Source organism: Pungitius pungitius, chromosome 8 (genome assembly GCF_949316345.1).
Source record: "Pungitius pungitius chromosome 8, fPunPun2.1, whole genome shotgun sequence".
Lineage (NCBI taxonomy): Eukaryota > Metazoa > Chordata > Actinopteri > Perciformes > Gasterosteidae > Pungitius > Pungitius pungitius.
Window position 1 is genome coordinate 903,499 of NC_084907.1, and position 13,374 is coordinate 916,872.

Below are 13,374 nucleotides of genomic sequence, written 5' to 3' on the forward strand. Positions count from 1 at the left end.
CCAGCAGCTCTTCCGCTGTGCTACTTCACCACACACCAACCAACCCTTTGTCTGTTGTATTCGACCTTGAGATTGCTACTCAAACCTGAAGTAAAGCCAAAGGCCCAAACCCAAGACTGGGCTTGAACCCACAACCTACACGGTAAGAACAGTAGCTCCTCTGCTCTTGTGCTGCACTACCTCACCATGCACAAATTAGATTTTCATTTCTCGTATTTAACCTTGAGACTGCTACTCAAACCTCAAAACTCTTTCAAAGCAGAAGTGATGTCTGCATGAAGGCGCATGAACCCACAACCTCAGACAGCAGGTTGGAGCCTGCAGCCCTTCAGTTGTTCCCTTGTGCTATTCAAGCACATGCCTCATTGTGTCCGTTTCTCATATTAGACCTTGGGATTGTTTACTAAACCTCAAAACTGTTTCAAAGTTTACAGTTTGAAGCCCTGACTGCAACCAAACCCTCCTTCTGAGAGAGCAGGTTTGAACTGAGGATCCTCCACACTTCAGCCTTCCTGCTATCTCCCTGCACTGTTCCACCACACACCTGTTGATGCTTTTGAATCCAACCTCAATTATGATAGATTCTCAGGCTGGAATCCACAACCGTTCCATACCGTTATAATAGAATTGCAGGTCAAGTAAAGTCATATAATGGCATTTCTAATAAAGCCCTAGTTGATTTCACTACTTTTATGCTGTGATCCTTATTTCACTTTTTTCGACATGTGTGCTGATGCCCGCGTGTGAATTGAGAGGATCCATACCGACTCCCCTATGGAGCTAAACCAGTCTGAGGGTCCTCCTCAGCTGAGTGGAGAATAAATCCCGGAAGAAATAAACACGTTTGACACACGGCACCTTGAGGAGAGAGAATCAAATCCCAAATGTGGATCAGGAAGGTCAGCTTTGATTCCACTAGAGACACCAGAACTCACCATGATTCAGTGTCACTGTTAACTGAACTTTGTTCTTAGTCAAACTGTAGTTAAGAGTAACAGGCTCTCTGAACTATTCAGGTCTATTAGTTGTTCACATGAAAGGTTAATTTCCTTTTGAGTAAATAAGCAACTTAAAAGGGAAAAATGAGATTTATTTCCAAGCTGGTACACGTTATCCCTCTGCCTCGTACACTAGGACACACCTCTCCTAACACACACTCAATGGATAGAAACATAAAAATAAAATTCAGATACTGTTTGCTACCATGTCTTCAAAAATATATGGCTAGTCTAAATAACATAATGATGATTTTAAAAAAGAGGTATACGGTACATTTAAGGGAATACAATGCTCTTCTACAAATATCAATTTTAGTGCATCTGAGGGGAAAAAACTTAAATCTCTTAGAAAGGCATATGGGTGAAGTTTATCACATCTTATTCTACCAAAACATTTACTGATAACAGATTACTTTTCTCCTCTGAAAGTTCAAAAATGAAAAAAAAAGATCCCTTTCCTTCATTTGATTTTTTTTACTGAATCCAAGTAAAACTTTTTTTATTGTAAAGACAAAAGTAGAAGCACATTCAATAGGAGGAAATCACGAACCAACACGTAGATGTGCATCATTCATTCATCCATCAGTAACCCAGAGGTCCCTTCCACGTCCCACATGCGCTACAGACAGGGATCTATTGATCAACCCGAAGAACAAAAATACAATACAAGAGGTTCAATTCTGCCCGGCGACCGAACAGCAGGAAGAGGGAGACTCTGGTGATGTCACTGCAAACCTTCCGTCACATGACAAACCAGATGATGTGGACCGGGTCGACGGGGCCGCTGGTCCCACCCGAGCCTCCCATGTGACAAAGGCGCTTCCGTCTCCCGCCGGCCCCGGGGTGGAGGGAGCTAGGAGGGGCCAGGGAGGGGGGGGGGGGGGCATCGTCCCTGTCGCCGACACCGGGTGGACACCTCGTCATGTCTCTGACTCCTGCCTCGCCAGCGGGACGACAAACACGGTGATGTCATCGCCCGAGCCCAGCCGCTCGTTGGGCAGCCGCCAGCCGCGCTCCTTCAGCACGCCGCGTGACCTCATCAGCAGGTCCTGGGCCGCCAGGGTGTACCTGAGCATGAGGCCCCAATACACACACACGCAAAGTACACAATCGCAATATGAGACCAAATTGATTCAGACTTAAATGTACATACAAATATACAAAATGTTGTCGCTGGATACACAGACATGTAAAGTGTTGCTGATAACCTTTTAGCGTCTCTGTATATAAGCCCCACTTTGCAGGAGACCTGAGTGTTTGTCCCCACCAAGTGGACACAGTGAGAGCCGATCAAAGGATTAAAGGACACACACCTCATTGGATCGGAGGGGTCACAGCAGGACAGGTAGGCCGTCACAGCGTCCGCCACCTCCCGGTCCGTCGTTACGTCCCACAATCCATCTGTGCCCATGACCAAGACGTCGTCCGGGCCGTGTTGGATTTCATCCATGTTGTAAACCTTCACCTGAGACAAAAGGACGCGGCTCTGATGAGGGTCTATTCACCATAATGATTTATGGTCAACTACTCTGTATAAGAGAGGACATTCTGTCCTTGTGTTCAGTGCTGGAAGACAAACAGAAAGGAAAAGGGGCTTGAACTCTTAACAGGATCAAACGAGTGATTCAAGAAGAAGAGGCCTGATAATATTCCTGTAACGCTGAAATATGAAATAAAATATATCAAGAAGGGCTGAAAACTCTGTAACTGTTCACTTTTTAAAAATAAAGCAACGTTATTTTGAGATGTTTACGTGTGAGGAATTATGTGATCATCTCAAAACTAAACATTTTACAAACGCAACGTCTGTCTTTGCGTCGTAACATGGACACACGGACGCCACGCTGTCCTGACGTCTGCGTGGGACGCCTCCTGCGTGGGACGCCTCCTGCGTGGGACGCCTCCTGCCGCTCACCTCTGGGGCGCACGAGAGGAAGGGCTTGATGTAGATGTTGGAGTTGTACACCTTCAGCTCGTGGTCTCCCAGCCCTCGGGTCACTCCGATCGTCGCCATGACGCGTGCCTGTGAGACGCACAAAGACACACACACACACACACACACACACACACACACACACACACACACACGGGTTATTGGTCGGGGATGTGAGTCAGTTCAACAAATCCACTTATGAGGGATTATCAAGTGAAGACCATGATGAAAATGTTTCATTTTACAAAATATTTGAATAAATAACACGGACGGACTAAAAGACCCACAATGCATCAGCTGTCGTGTCTCTTACCTTTTTTCCCTCTCCATAAATCAGGGGGAATTTCAGGTCGTCTTCCACAATCGTCTTATAAGCCCTAAAAACAAAAACCAGCAGCAGATCGAAGATGGAAGATACTGCGACACTTTGGACACCGATGGCAGGAATGAAATATTAAAGTTTCCTTTAATGTTCATGTCGTGTTTCTAAAGTAACCCGGAACAGACAAACCATTTTCACACTTTTCTTTGTTGTTTCAATGATTATAAAATCAATTTTTTCATGATTCAAACTCTTACAAAAAGCCCTTTGAACAAGTCAACTGTAATGTAACATCAGTAATAAACTGAGTCGACATCCTTAACTATGAGAAGCCGAGCACAGAGCCGAGTGGTGAAGTGGTTAAAAGGATGTACCAGCCGCTCATGGTGTGGTCTCTGTAGAGCATCTTCTTGCCCAGCTCGCTGTGCTGGATCCTGCGAGGGAACTCGATGCTGGTGAACTCGTTCCCCAGCAGCTCAGGCCTCAGGAAGCCCTGCACGGGTGAGAGGCCAGCGGCGTGCCGTGGTTTATTCCTCAAGTGTTGGTAAAATAATGACATTTCGAACAGAGAAGAAAGAAGATTACCAGATACTGTAGCCGCTGTCTCTCGGACTCTGGTGTGAATTCATTCGTCATCGGAATAACTTCATTATTTCGTATGATTATGGCCCTGCGAGGCGAAAGGAGAAGTGAGGATGATGTACAGTATAACAAAGAAATGCTTGGTAAAAAAAACAACGTAGAAGCCTAAATGAAGCTGCGGTACACAAAGTGAACACCAGGGGGCGCTGGAAGCGGCCTCCCACACAGCTCCATTGTCTACTGCGTGGTGCAGAGGGAACACACAGAGGATGCTGTGGTCTGCGGTAAAGAGCTTTTTTTTACCTGCTATCTCCAGCATTCGCTACGTAGAGTTTCCCCATTAAATGAATGGCAGCTAAGGCACAACATCCACCAGAGATGGCATATGATGCTTTTTCTTTCTCAATCAGGTTATCCTGAAATACAAAAAGAAAGAAAAGAGGTTAAAGAGGTCCCTCTCGTTGCCCTGAGTGACTCGTTAGTTTTCTCCTTTATTCAAAACAAAAACTAGGTTTCGCTTTCACAATAAAGAAATTTTCCCATGGCATATTTAGACTTTGTGACCAAATAGCTGAAATGTTTCATCCTGGGCCAAAACCGCTTCGGAACCACGTTAAAGCGTAATGATGCTGTTTGACGATACGTCTCACACAGTGAACATCTGCTCACCATCTGTGTGAATGCGGTCTCTATGACTCCCATCACCAGGCTCTCCAGGCTGACCACCTTCTCCATGTGGAAGCGCACGGAGGCGTCGCTGACGGCGTCGGGGTCCTCCGGCTCCTGCGCGGCCCCCTTCTTGCTGTCCGCCTGGTACGGGCTCCCGTTCTTGGCGAGGCAGATGGGCGGCGCACAGTCGGGGTTCTCCAGCAGGTGGCAGACTTCTCCCAAGCGGTCTCTGATGAGGCGGTGCAGCAGCTTGGAGGCCATGATGGCGGCTCCGGAGCCAGCGTGTCCATCAAACACGCCCCAGAAATGGAGAGGGAGTCCTGTGCCATCCTGACAAATGGAATGAAAGTAAAGTAAGGGTAGCAGTAGTAATATGAAAGACATTGAAAAGTAGGCATGTGACGACTTAAAATAAGAATTAAAAAACCTCCGATGAGATTACAACCCGGATGGGATTATATTTAGCTTCTTGCTGTTCAGGTTCCTGCAGCAAATCTAGATTAGAACATGACGTTATCCATATACACTAAACGGAGGACGAGTGCCAGATGTGAGAAACGCCACATTTCGATGATTTAGATGCTCACCCCGTTGTCCTCCAGCATGGACGAGTTACGGTGTTTGCCACTCGGCTTCTTCACGAACACCTTCTCACAGCAGGCCTGGTCCTCGTTCAGCATGCTCTTCCCCGCATTGATCACCCTGGTGACCACAAGACAATAAAATAGCATCAAAAAAATATCAGGAGGAGGGAGGAGGGAGTGCTGGGGAACGAGTGGCGTGTCCCGGAGGGAACCTGCAGGGGGGATTAAGTGTTTTTGTTGGGTCGTAGCCTCAGAGCGATGGTCCTGGTTCTGCAGCAGCTTCCCTGGAGGAGCCGCTGCAGACAAGCGGTGCTCAAACAATGTGGACAAAAGAAATGTGATTAAATTGGATGAATGGCTTCGTGGAATGGTGGGATACTTGTAGTTTGACATTTCCACTCTTTTAAGTCATTAAGATTCCCCCATGAAGCTTCAGCAGAGGTCAGATTAGTAATTTATCACCAGCGGAAAGAAAGGGGAGACGAGCGAGAAGGAGAAAAAAACAGGACAGTCAAACAAAGTAGAAGAGATAAATCCAAAGTCAAAATATCATCAGAATAAGACCTTTGACCTCTGGCTCTCCAACCAGTTCAGCTGATTACAATCTCTGGAGGAAATGTCCCGCCATAAAGCTCTAATATCAGATTTGCAGCAGAAACGAGGCACAAAAAGGCAACTGCTGCCCAAATCTGGATTATAAAAATCTCTTTCACAGTGTAATCGGCTGAAAGCAGTGGACGAGCCTCCTGAACTCGCTGCCTGCATCCGGAAGGTTGTCATCTTAACTCAATATGTAATATGTGTTAGAAATACCCAGTGTACTAAACACTTAATGTTACTCTTCTCTAGGATGAATTCACAATCTTTCATTTTAAATAATCCGATTTTTGTTAACAAAGTTAATAATGTTGAATAAAACTAGAGAAACGATGGTTGCTGGTTGCATCAAAAATGATCCTGATTCAACCACCAATCACCTGTTTTGAGACATTTGAACCTGTTTCTGTCCCAATGCGAGTCATAAGCCGACGTCGGTGCAGGATGTGAAGCCTTCCGATAATGTGACATAACGCGGCGTGTTTCGGTCAGATGTTTTCACAACTTGTGACTGAAAACCCTTTTTGGTGGAGTTTGCTCAACAGTACGTCGTGTCGGGGAAGTTCAAAAGAGGAAGTTGAGAGTTCCAGTGAATTCTGTAACCTTTTAACATCATCGGTGTGATGAAAATGTCTCTGGCTGAAAAAACAATTGTGTTGCGACATAAGAGAGTTTGGCGTTATCACCTGATCAGCACAGTTCTGTCTGCGGTGTGAGCATCTCATCTGAAATGAGCCGTGTTTCACCTCCCGTTTGTTGAAGCACGAGGCGCCGCGAATCATTTTGTTCATTGAAACGCATGTTTTTGTGACATTGTCACACCTCAACTCTTTATTTCTTACTGATGGAATGGAACGTTGGTGTTTCTGGTTTTAGCTCTGTGTTTGGTCTCCACCAGCGTATCGCTGTCACGTGACCTGCTGCTGAGCAGAGGACCAGAGTCAACCGAAGCTGTGAAGTTGCGGTCGGACAATAAAACACTGAGCTGAAATTCTTTGGGAGCTCCGTGAAGTTGAGGGAAGCGGCAGGTTTTCGGATTGCGGCGCCTCTCACGTGACACGTTGTTTGTCTCTAACAAAAGAGGTTGTGAACAAAAGTGTGAGAGGAATCGTTCCAAATGTTTTAAACATGAAACGATTCTCTGAATATGGTGCATGTTTATCCAAAAATTATGACGTCACATTATCTTTTCATTAGATTGACCTCCAAGCCAATATCTGACACATAAAACATTGGGAATAAATATCTCATTAGTTTATAATTAATATGAATGACTAAAAAGTGAAACAAGTAGAAAGAGCAGCTTGTTCTGATTTGCTAGAGAGAGAGAGTGTCTTTACGTCTCGGCCATGATCTCATGCTTTTCTGGAAGCTTGCCTCCATTTCAAAGTGTTTTGAGCAGCCCTGAAAAGCACTTAGCGTGTTGCTGCTGATACGATGATGCGCAGCTGCATTATGGCGTCTATTGAGCACCTGAACCTGCGTGCTGCTTAAACTGCAGACAGGTTCTAAGTTGGCAAATATGTGCGTCGTCTGAGGACTACTCACTGCCAGCAGGGAGACCAACTAAGTGCCATCAGAGTGGAGAAGAACTGGCAGGGAGTCTGAAGCTCGGGACAGATCCCACCTCCACAGCTCATTGGTCCTCAGGGGGAGCGAGCCGCACCGCGCCAAAGGGATGACGCCGACCGATGCGGCCACAGATGAACCCTGCTCCGCCGAGGTCTTCATCTGGACGCCATCGATCGACTGCGACGCAGCGCTTCAATCGAGGCCGTCAGAGTTGATTTAACACCTCCTGACGGTCTCATCAGCTGTGTGTGAGCGAATCACTTCACTTGGTTTGGTTTCATTGATGTTAGCGCACACTTACGCCGCGTTGTAAGCAGCCGCGCTAATGCCTCTGATTACGGTGTCACGTCACAGTCATTCGCCCCTCTTTGTGCGTGGGCAGCACCCTGGTTACACCCCCCCTCGTTCAGTCTCCCGAGACACTTGTCGTGACCAATCGCGTCCCCCCTTGAGAGTCTCTGCATGAGTCAGGCCTTTTTTGGTCTCCACACTGGGTGCAGGGGGGGTGCAGCGGGGGCTCATCCCACATACTGTAGTGCTGTAGGTCAGGAACTATTCAGTCCTTGGTATCAAGCCCTACTCTCCTCTGGGAGGGTGGAATGTCTTGATAAAGCCAAGGAGCAGTTTTTCTTCTTTTAAACACAAACAAAGACTCAAATGACCTCTAAGAAATGCATTAGTCAAAGTGGTTTCGTGGCCTCTGAAGGCGTCGGAATGGTCACAAACACACAGAAGACCTGTTTGGTAACAATAGCAGGCAGCAACATTTCCTGCTTTCACTTTTGTTTTAATTGCTGCATTGAGGCTTCGCGGTGACTTGTGGCCAAATATCTTTAAACACCAACGTCCCCGTGTCGTCATGTGCGGCGTTTTGGTACCGCAGAAGGCCGCGACTCAACAGGAGACGCGTGACGTCACCCCATCTGATCACTGTAACAACACCCGAATAAAAGTGCGTTTTTTTTTAAGTTGTTTTTTTTACTCCGTCCACTCACTCCGCGTATCCCGTGCGCCACGGAAGCCTGCTGTCCCTCTTCACCGTGAGCACCGGCCGTGACGCGTGCTCCGTGGAGTACTGCAGGAGCTCCGGGGTGAGGTCCAAGAAGTCCGGCCGGCCGTAGGGGAAGCGCGGCGGCAGGCTGTCCGCCCCGCAGGGCTCTCTTCCCCCCGAGTGCTGCTGGTGCTGCTGGTGCTGCTGGTGGTGCTGGTGGTGGTGTCCGTGCGGCACCATCCCGCCCACCAGAGTGGACATCGCGTTCTTCACTTTGCTGATCATCACCGGGAGCCGACTGCGGAAAGAGGTTCCGGGCCGGGGGGGCCGGGGGGAGGGGGAGGGGGGGGGGGGGGGGATCGATCGCGATGCTACGTTACAGAGTAAAAGCCCCAAAACGACACGAAGCCAGCGGCGAGGATCATTTCAGGAAGCGGCTCCCTGGTCCTCGGGCCCATGTGACAGCGCTCAGGGAGGCGGACGCGTCCTTCTGCAGCAGCGGCGCTCCGTGCAGATGTGCAGCGCGCCGCGCGCACGTCACACGCGCAGCCACCGAGACGGAGACCGACAGGCGGATGTGGAATGTGAAAGTCAGCAGATCGTGGACGCTACCATGTGATCGTGAATTGATTACCTGGTAGTGCTCGTTTAGGCGCTCTATTCAGAACCCATCTGTACAAAGGGTGCCCTCTAAAGGAAGTCACTGGACATGTTCCTGGAGATAAACAAACGAAAACACGATTTCAGGGAGGATTCTCAGAGATCCTTTCATGAAATATTCTTCACATTCATTATTTTCAACTGCATTGCGTTAATTGATTGTTTCAAAGGAGGAGCGTCCTTTGTCCATCTTTTGTCCCACAGCTCAAGGGCCGCTGCTGAGAAGTGATTTATCTGCACAAGTGTTGATTATTTTTTAAATATGAATCACTGTCAAAATGTACACAACACGACCGTTGGTGCCATTCTCATCCCAACTGTCAACACCGTTTAACGAATGCAATCAAAGAGAGTTTACTGAACAGAAATCAAGTGTATTATAAAATACACAAGATTGTATGGGCTGCATTGCATTTGCATAAATTTGATCATCTTTTTTAACTCTATTGTTTTGTAAATGAGCAAAAGCAGAACCTCATCACATTATAGGAAACACTCCATTAGAACTGTGACTGATGTGTTTACTATCCTTCGAGAAAATGCAATAAGCTACTTGGATTTCCGTTTGCTTTACTTTCTACTTCTATTCTGCTACATTAATTAACATCACGTGTCACAACGCAGAATAAGATTAGGATGCACTAAAATGCTTTTGGAGGGATGACACCACTCAAAAGTAGACAAACCACTTCACAGGAAATTGCTGCTTATCTACAAAATATAATTTGATGGCCCTCAGAGTTCTGCATGACTTTCTGATGTATTTTGCTAATAATACTTGGTACTACGTTTAGTCTCTTAGAGTCATGGAGTATTTTCCCAGTGTACTACTTTCATGATTGTTCATACAAAATCAAGTTTAGAGCAGTTAAAATATGATGCACGCTTAATGAAATGATCAACAGTCATGAACCCAACAGGTAATTCATGCATTCAGGCTTTTGTTTGCTTCAGCAGCATGAAACGAAGGGCAGAGGCCGCAGTCACTGTGTTAATGTTAATGCAGTGATGTCACGTGCTCTCTGTTATGTTTGAGCAGACAGATGTTTGCAGCTGTGCTTGTTCTCCAGAAGATGGAGCTAAAGTGTTTCCGAATGAACAGCAGTTTTTAAGCTAATGTGCTAACCCGATTACACGTTTGTCTATCTCGCTTGTTTAAACAGGCCCAATGTAATTACATGGCTAAGCTGGAATGTTAACACATTTACTTGACATTAATCACCACTTGTAATAACAGTTGTTTTATTGATAGCAACAACCAGACTGGCAAGTGCAGGAAGGAAATTAAATTGTTGCATTTTTCATTAAAGGATGGATATGAAACAGTTTTTATTTCCCCTCTCAGATGAGATATACTCTCACTGTGCAGAAGCAGTGGATGGAGATCTAATCTCTCTCCTGATAAATGAACCTCTGCTTCTCCATCAGCGCCGGCTGCGGCCAAATCCGAGGGAAACAGCAAATTTGTTTCTACCACACGATGGTGGGAGGTCAGCGAGTCATGAGTAGATAATCAGGAAAGAAAAACACGACACATAAATAAGAACTAACCTGGAGTTCATGTTTCTGTACAGCATTCGACTGGAATGTGGTACAAAACCTACAATGTCGTCTTTATATGAAATCAGTTATATCTAACAAACGTAGCACCAAACTGTCTATACAAATATATAATGCCTACTTGAGACTATTTATCTCGTTAGACGCTAACAGCTGATAACATAAGAGGAACAGCTGTTCTCCGGTTCCCCCTCAGAGGAATCATATTAGCTCTGTCGCTACTTTTGTGGTAGATGGCACTGTTAGCACTGTTAGCACGGGTAGCTATTAGCATGGGTAGCTATTTCACACGGGTAGCTATTAGCATGGGTAGCTATTTCACACGGGTAGCTATTAGCACGGGTAGCTATTAGCATGGGTAGCTATTTCACATGGGTAGCTATTAGCCGCCAACAAATTGAGAGCCACTGAGGGGGAATCAAAATGTTACCAAAGCTGCACCTTTAAAGGAGACAAGAGGTGCTGAAATGTTGATCTGAATTATTTTTACAATCACTAGTGAAAAGTAATTAAGTTTATTTCCATCAAGAAGTGTACCTCAGCGCTTGTACTTTACTGGAGTATTTCATTTTTTTTCACTACAATTTACGCATTTCATTTTTTTTTCTTTCAATTAATAAATTGGACAGAAACATTCACTACTTTTCAGATAAAGTCTTGCCATAAAAAGGCATGTGATAAGCAACTGAATACCGTCACATATTAAACCAACTTGTGACCCCCCCGCAAAGAACAGCTGAACCGGCAGGTGAACTTCTACCTGCAGCTTTCCCTTTTCAATCTTCACACATCTATTTCCGTCTCTTTGTGGTGAAGCACAAGCAGGCAGAAGGCTGTCAATCATGTAGAGCAGCCCACATGGGACTTCATTGCATTTCCTACACTAATAGAGAACGTAGTTGATGGGACTTTCATTTGGTAATTTATGATTTTGGTTCATTAAAGCCGTCTGCACTCTTACCGCTCGGACTAAATTGGGTTCATACATCCTGGCTTTGCGGGGGCATTATTTCTTTCTCCGTGGCTGCAGCCCCCCTACTGGTATCTGAGCGAGATGGTGAAGTTGGAAACTCCATTACGGGCGGGCCCCTGATGAAAACCCATTAATGGCCCTGTGATCGGGATTGAGGTCGTGGAAAAGGCCCGGCAGTGCAGGCGGACCCGGAGCCATAAAGCCTGATGTAGCAGCCTGCTCATCGAGCATCTGCAGCCGCGGAAGAATAACCGTCTCGCTGTCTGGCGACCTGTTGAATTAAAGGGGGCATTAACCGCTGCTTCCTCTGCATTATTGATGGCCGGCTCCCTCCCAGAGGCCATCCCGACGCCCATTCTTCCTCTTGCAATTTTCTGGTAGACGTCCCACTGTCTTCAAACACACTTCCACCAGCGAAGGAGAGTGTGAGTTCAGGCGCAGGTCTCGCACTGTCCCCCTGCTGGGTGTTGTTATTTCAAGCCCCCCCCCCCACACACACACACACACAACACACCACAATCAATGTGTGTCTGTGTGTGTGTTGTTTCCTGTGTGCGAAGAGAAAGCTTTCGCAGGTTGCTACGCATGAGATGATGAGAGTTACGCAGGCTGTCAGGGGGGGGGGGCTCTCTGACATTTGGGTATCTTGGGCGTAATTTGGGGCCCTATAAGCAGCCAACCGGACCCCGTCGTATTTAAGAAATACAATTGAATTAATGTAAATTAGATGAAAAAGAATAAAGAAGAAAACATTTTATTGTACATTTATATTCAATTCAATCAAGTTTAAATTAAACATGATTCATTGTTGCATTATAAACATGACTATCTGATGAATGAAAAGTAATCCGTGATAGATCAATAGAAATGACTGTTGTGAAAAGACAACATTTCGATATAACAGAGAGAAGGCACAGCTGTTGATTCAAAGTACGATAATCCAAATCCCACGACGCCTCAAACTCAAACGCGGCGTGACCTCAAGGAGACAATAACCGAGCTCACTAACCGGGATTACCTGGTGACTCACCTCAGCCATCACCTACATTTGCAGTGGAGCTCTAGCAGAAGCTTTATCTGCTCTTACCCAGCTGGAGACGCCTCACCTCACGGCCGACCTCATCCTGTCACATGATTTAATGAGCAGAGGTGTGTCACAAACCACGGTGTCAGGGGTTTGACAGCGTCGGCCCGTACAATGCACCGAAGATTAATGAGGTCGTCTCCTCTCTGCGTGTGTGTGTCTGTGTGCGTCTGTGTGTAAGTGCGAAGGAGAAGGAGGAAGAAAGACAGTTGAGGACTTTTGGATTTAGCGATAAATGACGTATGTAGAATGAAATGAACAGTCCTCTAAGTGACTGTGTAGCGCCGCCTGCTCAGTGATGATAGCCTAACATTTGGGGATGTGTGCTTGTGCGCATCACGCATGTGAGTGTGTGTCTGCAGAGATGAGGTCCATGAGGTAGAGGGGCTTCACGATGATAACATTCTCTCAGGGTGTCCGAAATCAATCAAACCCAAATGCTCGCCTCGCATCTCCGTGGGCCATCTCAAAGGTCGGTATTGATTGGTCCGCCCAGTGAGGCCGACACACACGGAGAGGTGGAATGGAGAGATGGTAATGCAGTTACTGGGGGGGCAGCAGAGATGTTTTAGGGGAGAGGAAGTAGAATGTCAGAGTAAAGCAGACGTATTATGATGACCAGCATAGTCCGGAGCGGGGAGGGCTGGTGGTCCTTAACGGCAGAGGTTGCTGTCATTTTCATTTAGGGGAGACAAAATAGATTTGTACCTTAAAACGTAGAATTGTATATGCAGCAATGGGATGTTTTGCCTCAAGATGATGCTCATTAATTGGTGTACAAATAGTGCTCAGTACAATCCCTCAGCACAGTTCACTCATTCTGTGGTTGTAAAAAGCACTTAAACAGTG

At 46.4% G+C, this 13,374-nt stretch overlaps 1 protein-coding gene across 1 annotated transcript; it reads right to left on the reverse strand.

Annotated features, from left to right (window-relative positions):
• Positions 1–1,069: 1,069 nt before the first annotated feature.
• ppm1j (protein phosphatase, Mg2+/Mn2+ dependent, 1J) lies at positions 1,070–10,179 on the reverse strand. Its single transcript, XM_037447851.2, has 10 exons — positions 8,253–10,179; positions 5,092–5,206; positions 4,505–4,834; positions 4,139–4,251; positions 3,839–3,923; positions 3,628–3,746; positions 3,245–3,308; positions 2,914–3,021; positions 2,312–2,463; positions 1,070–2,066 (listed from the first exon to the last, which is right to left on the reverse strand). Exons 1-10 carry the CDS (start codon positions 8,531–8,533, stop codon positions 1,919–1,921), a joined length of 1,515 nt encoding a protein of 504 aa, XP_037303748.1. The 5' UTR covers positions 8,534–10,179; the 3' UTR covers positions 1,070–1,918.
• Between the last annotated feature and the right edge of the window lie 3,195 nt (positions 10,180–13,374).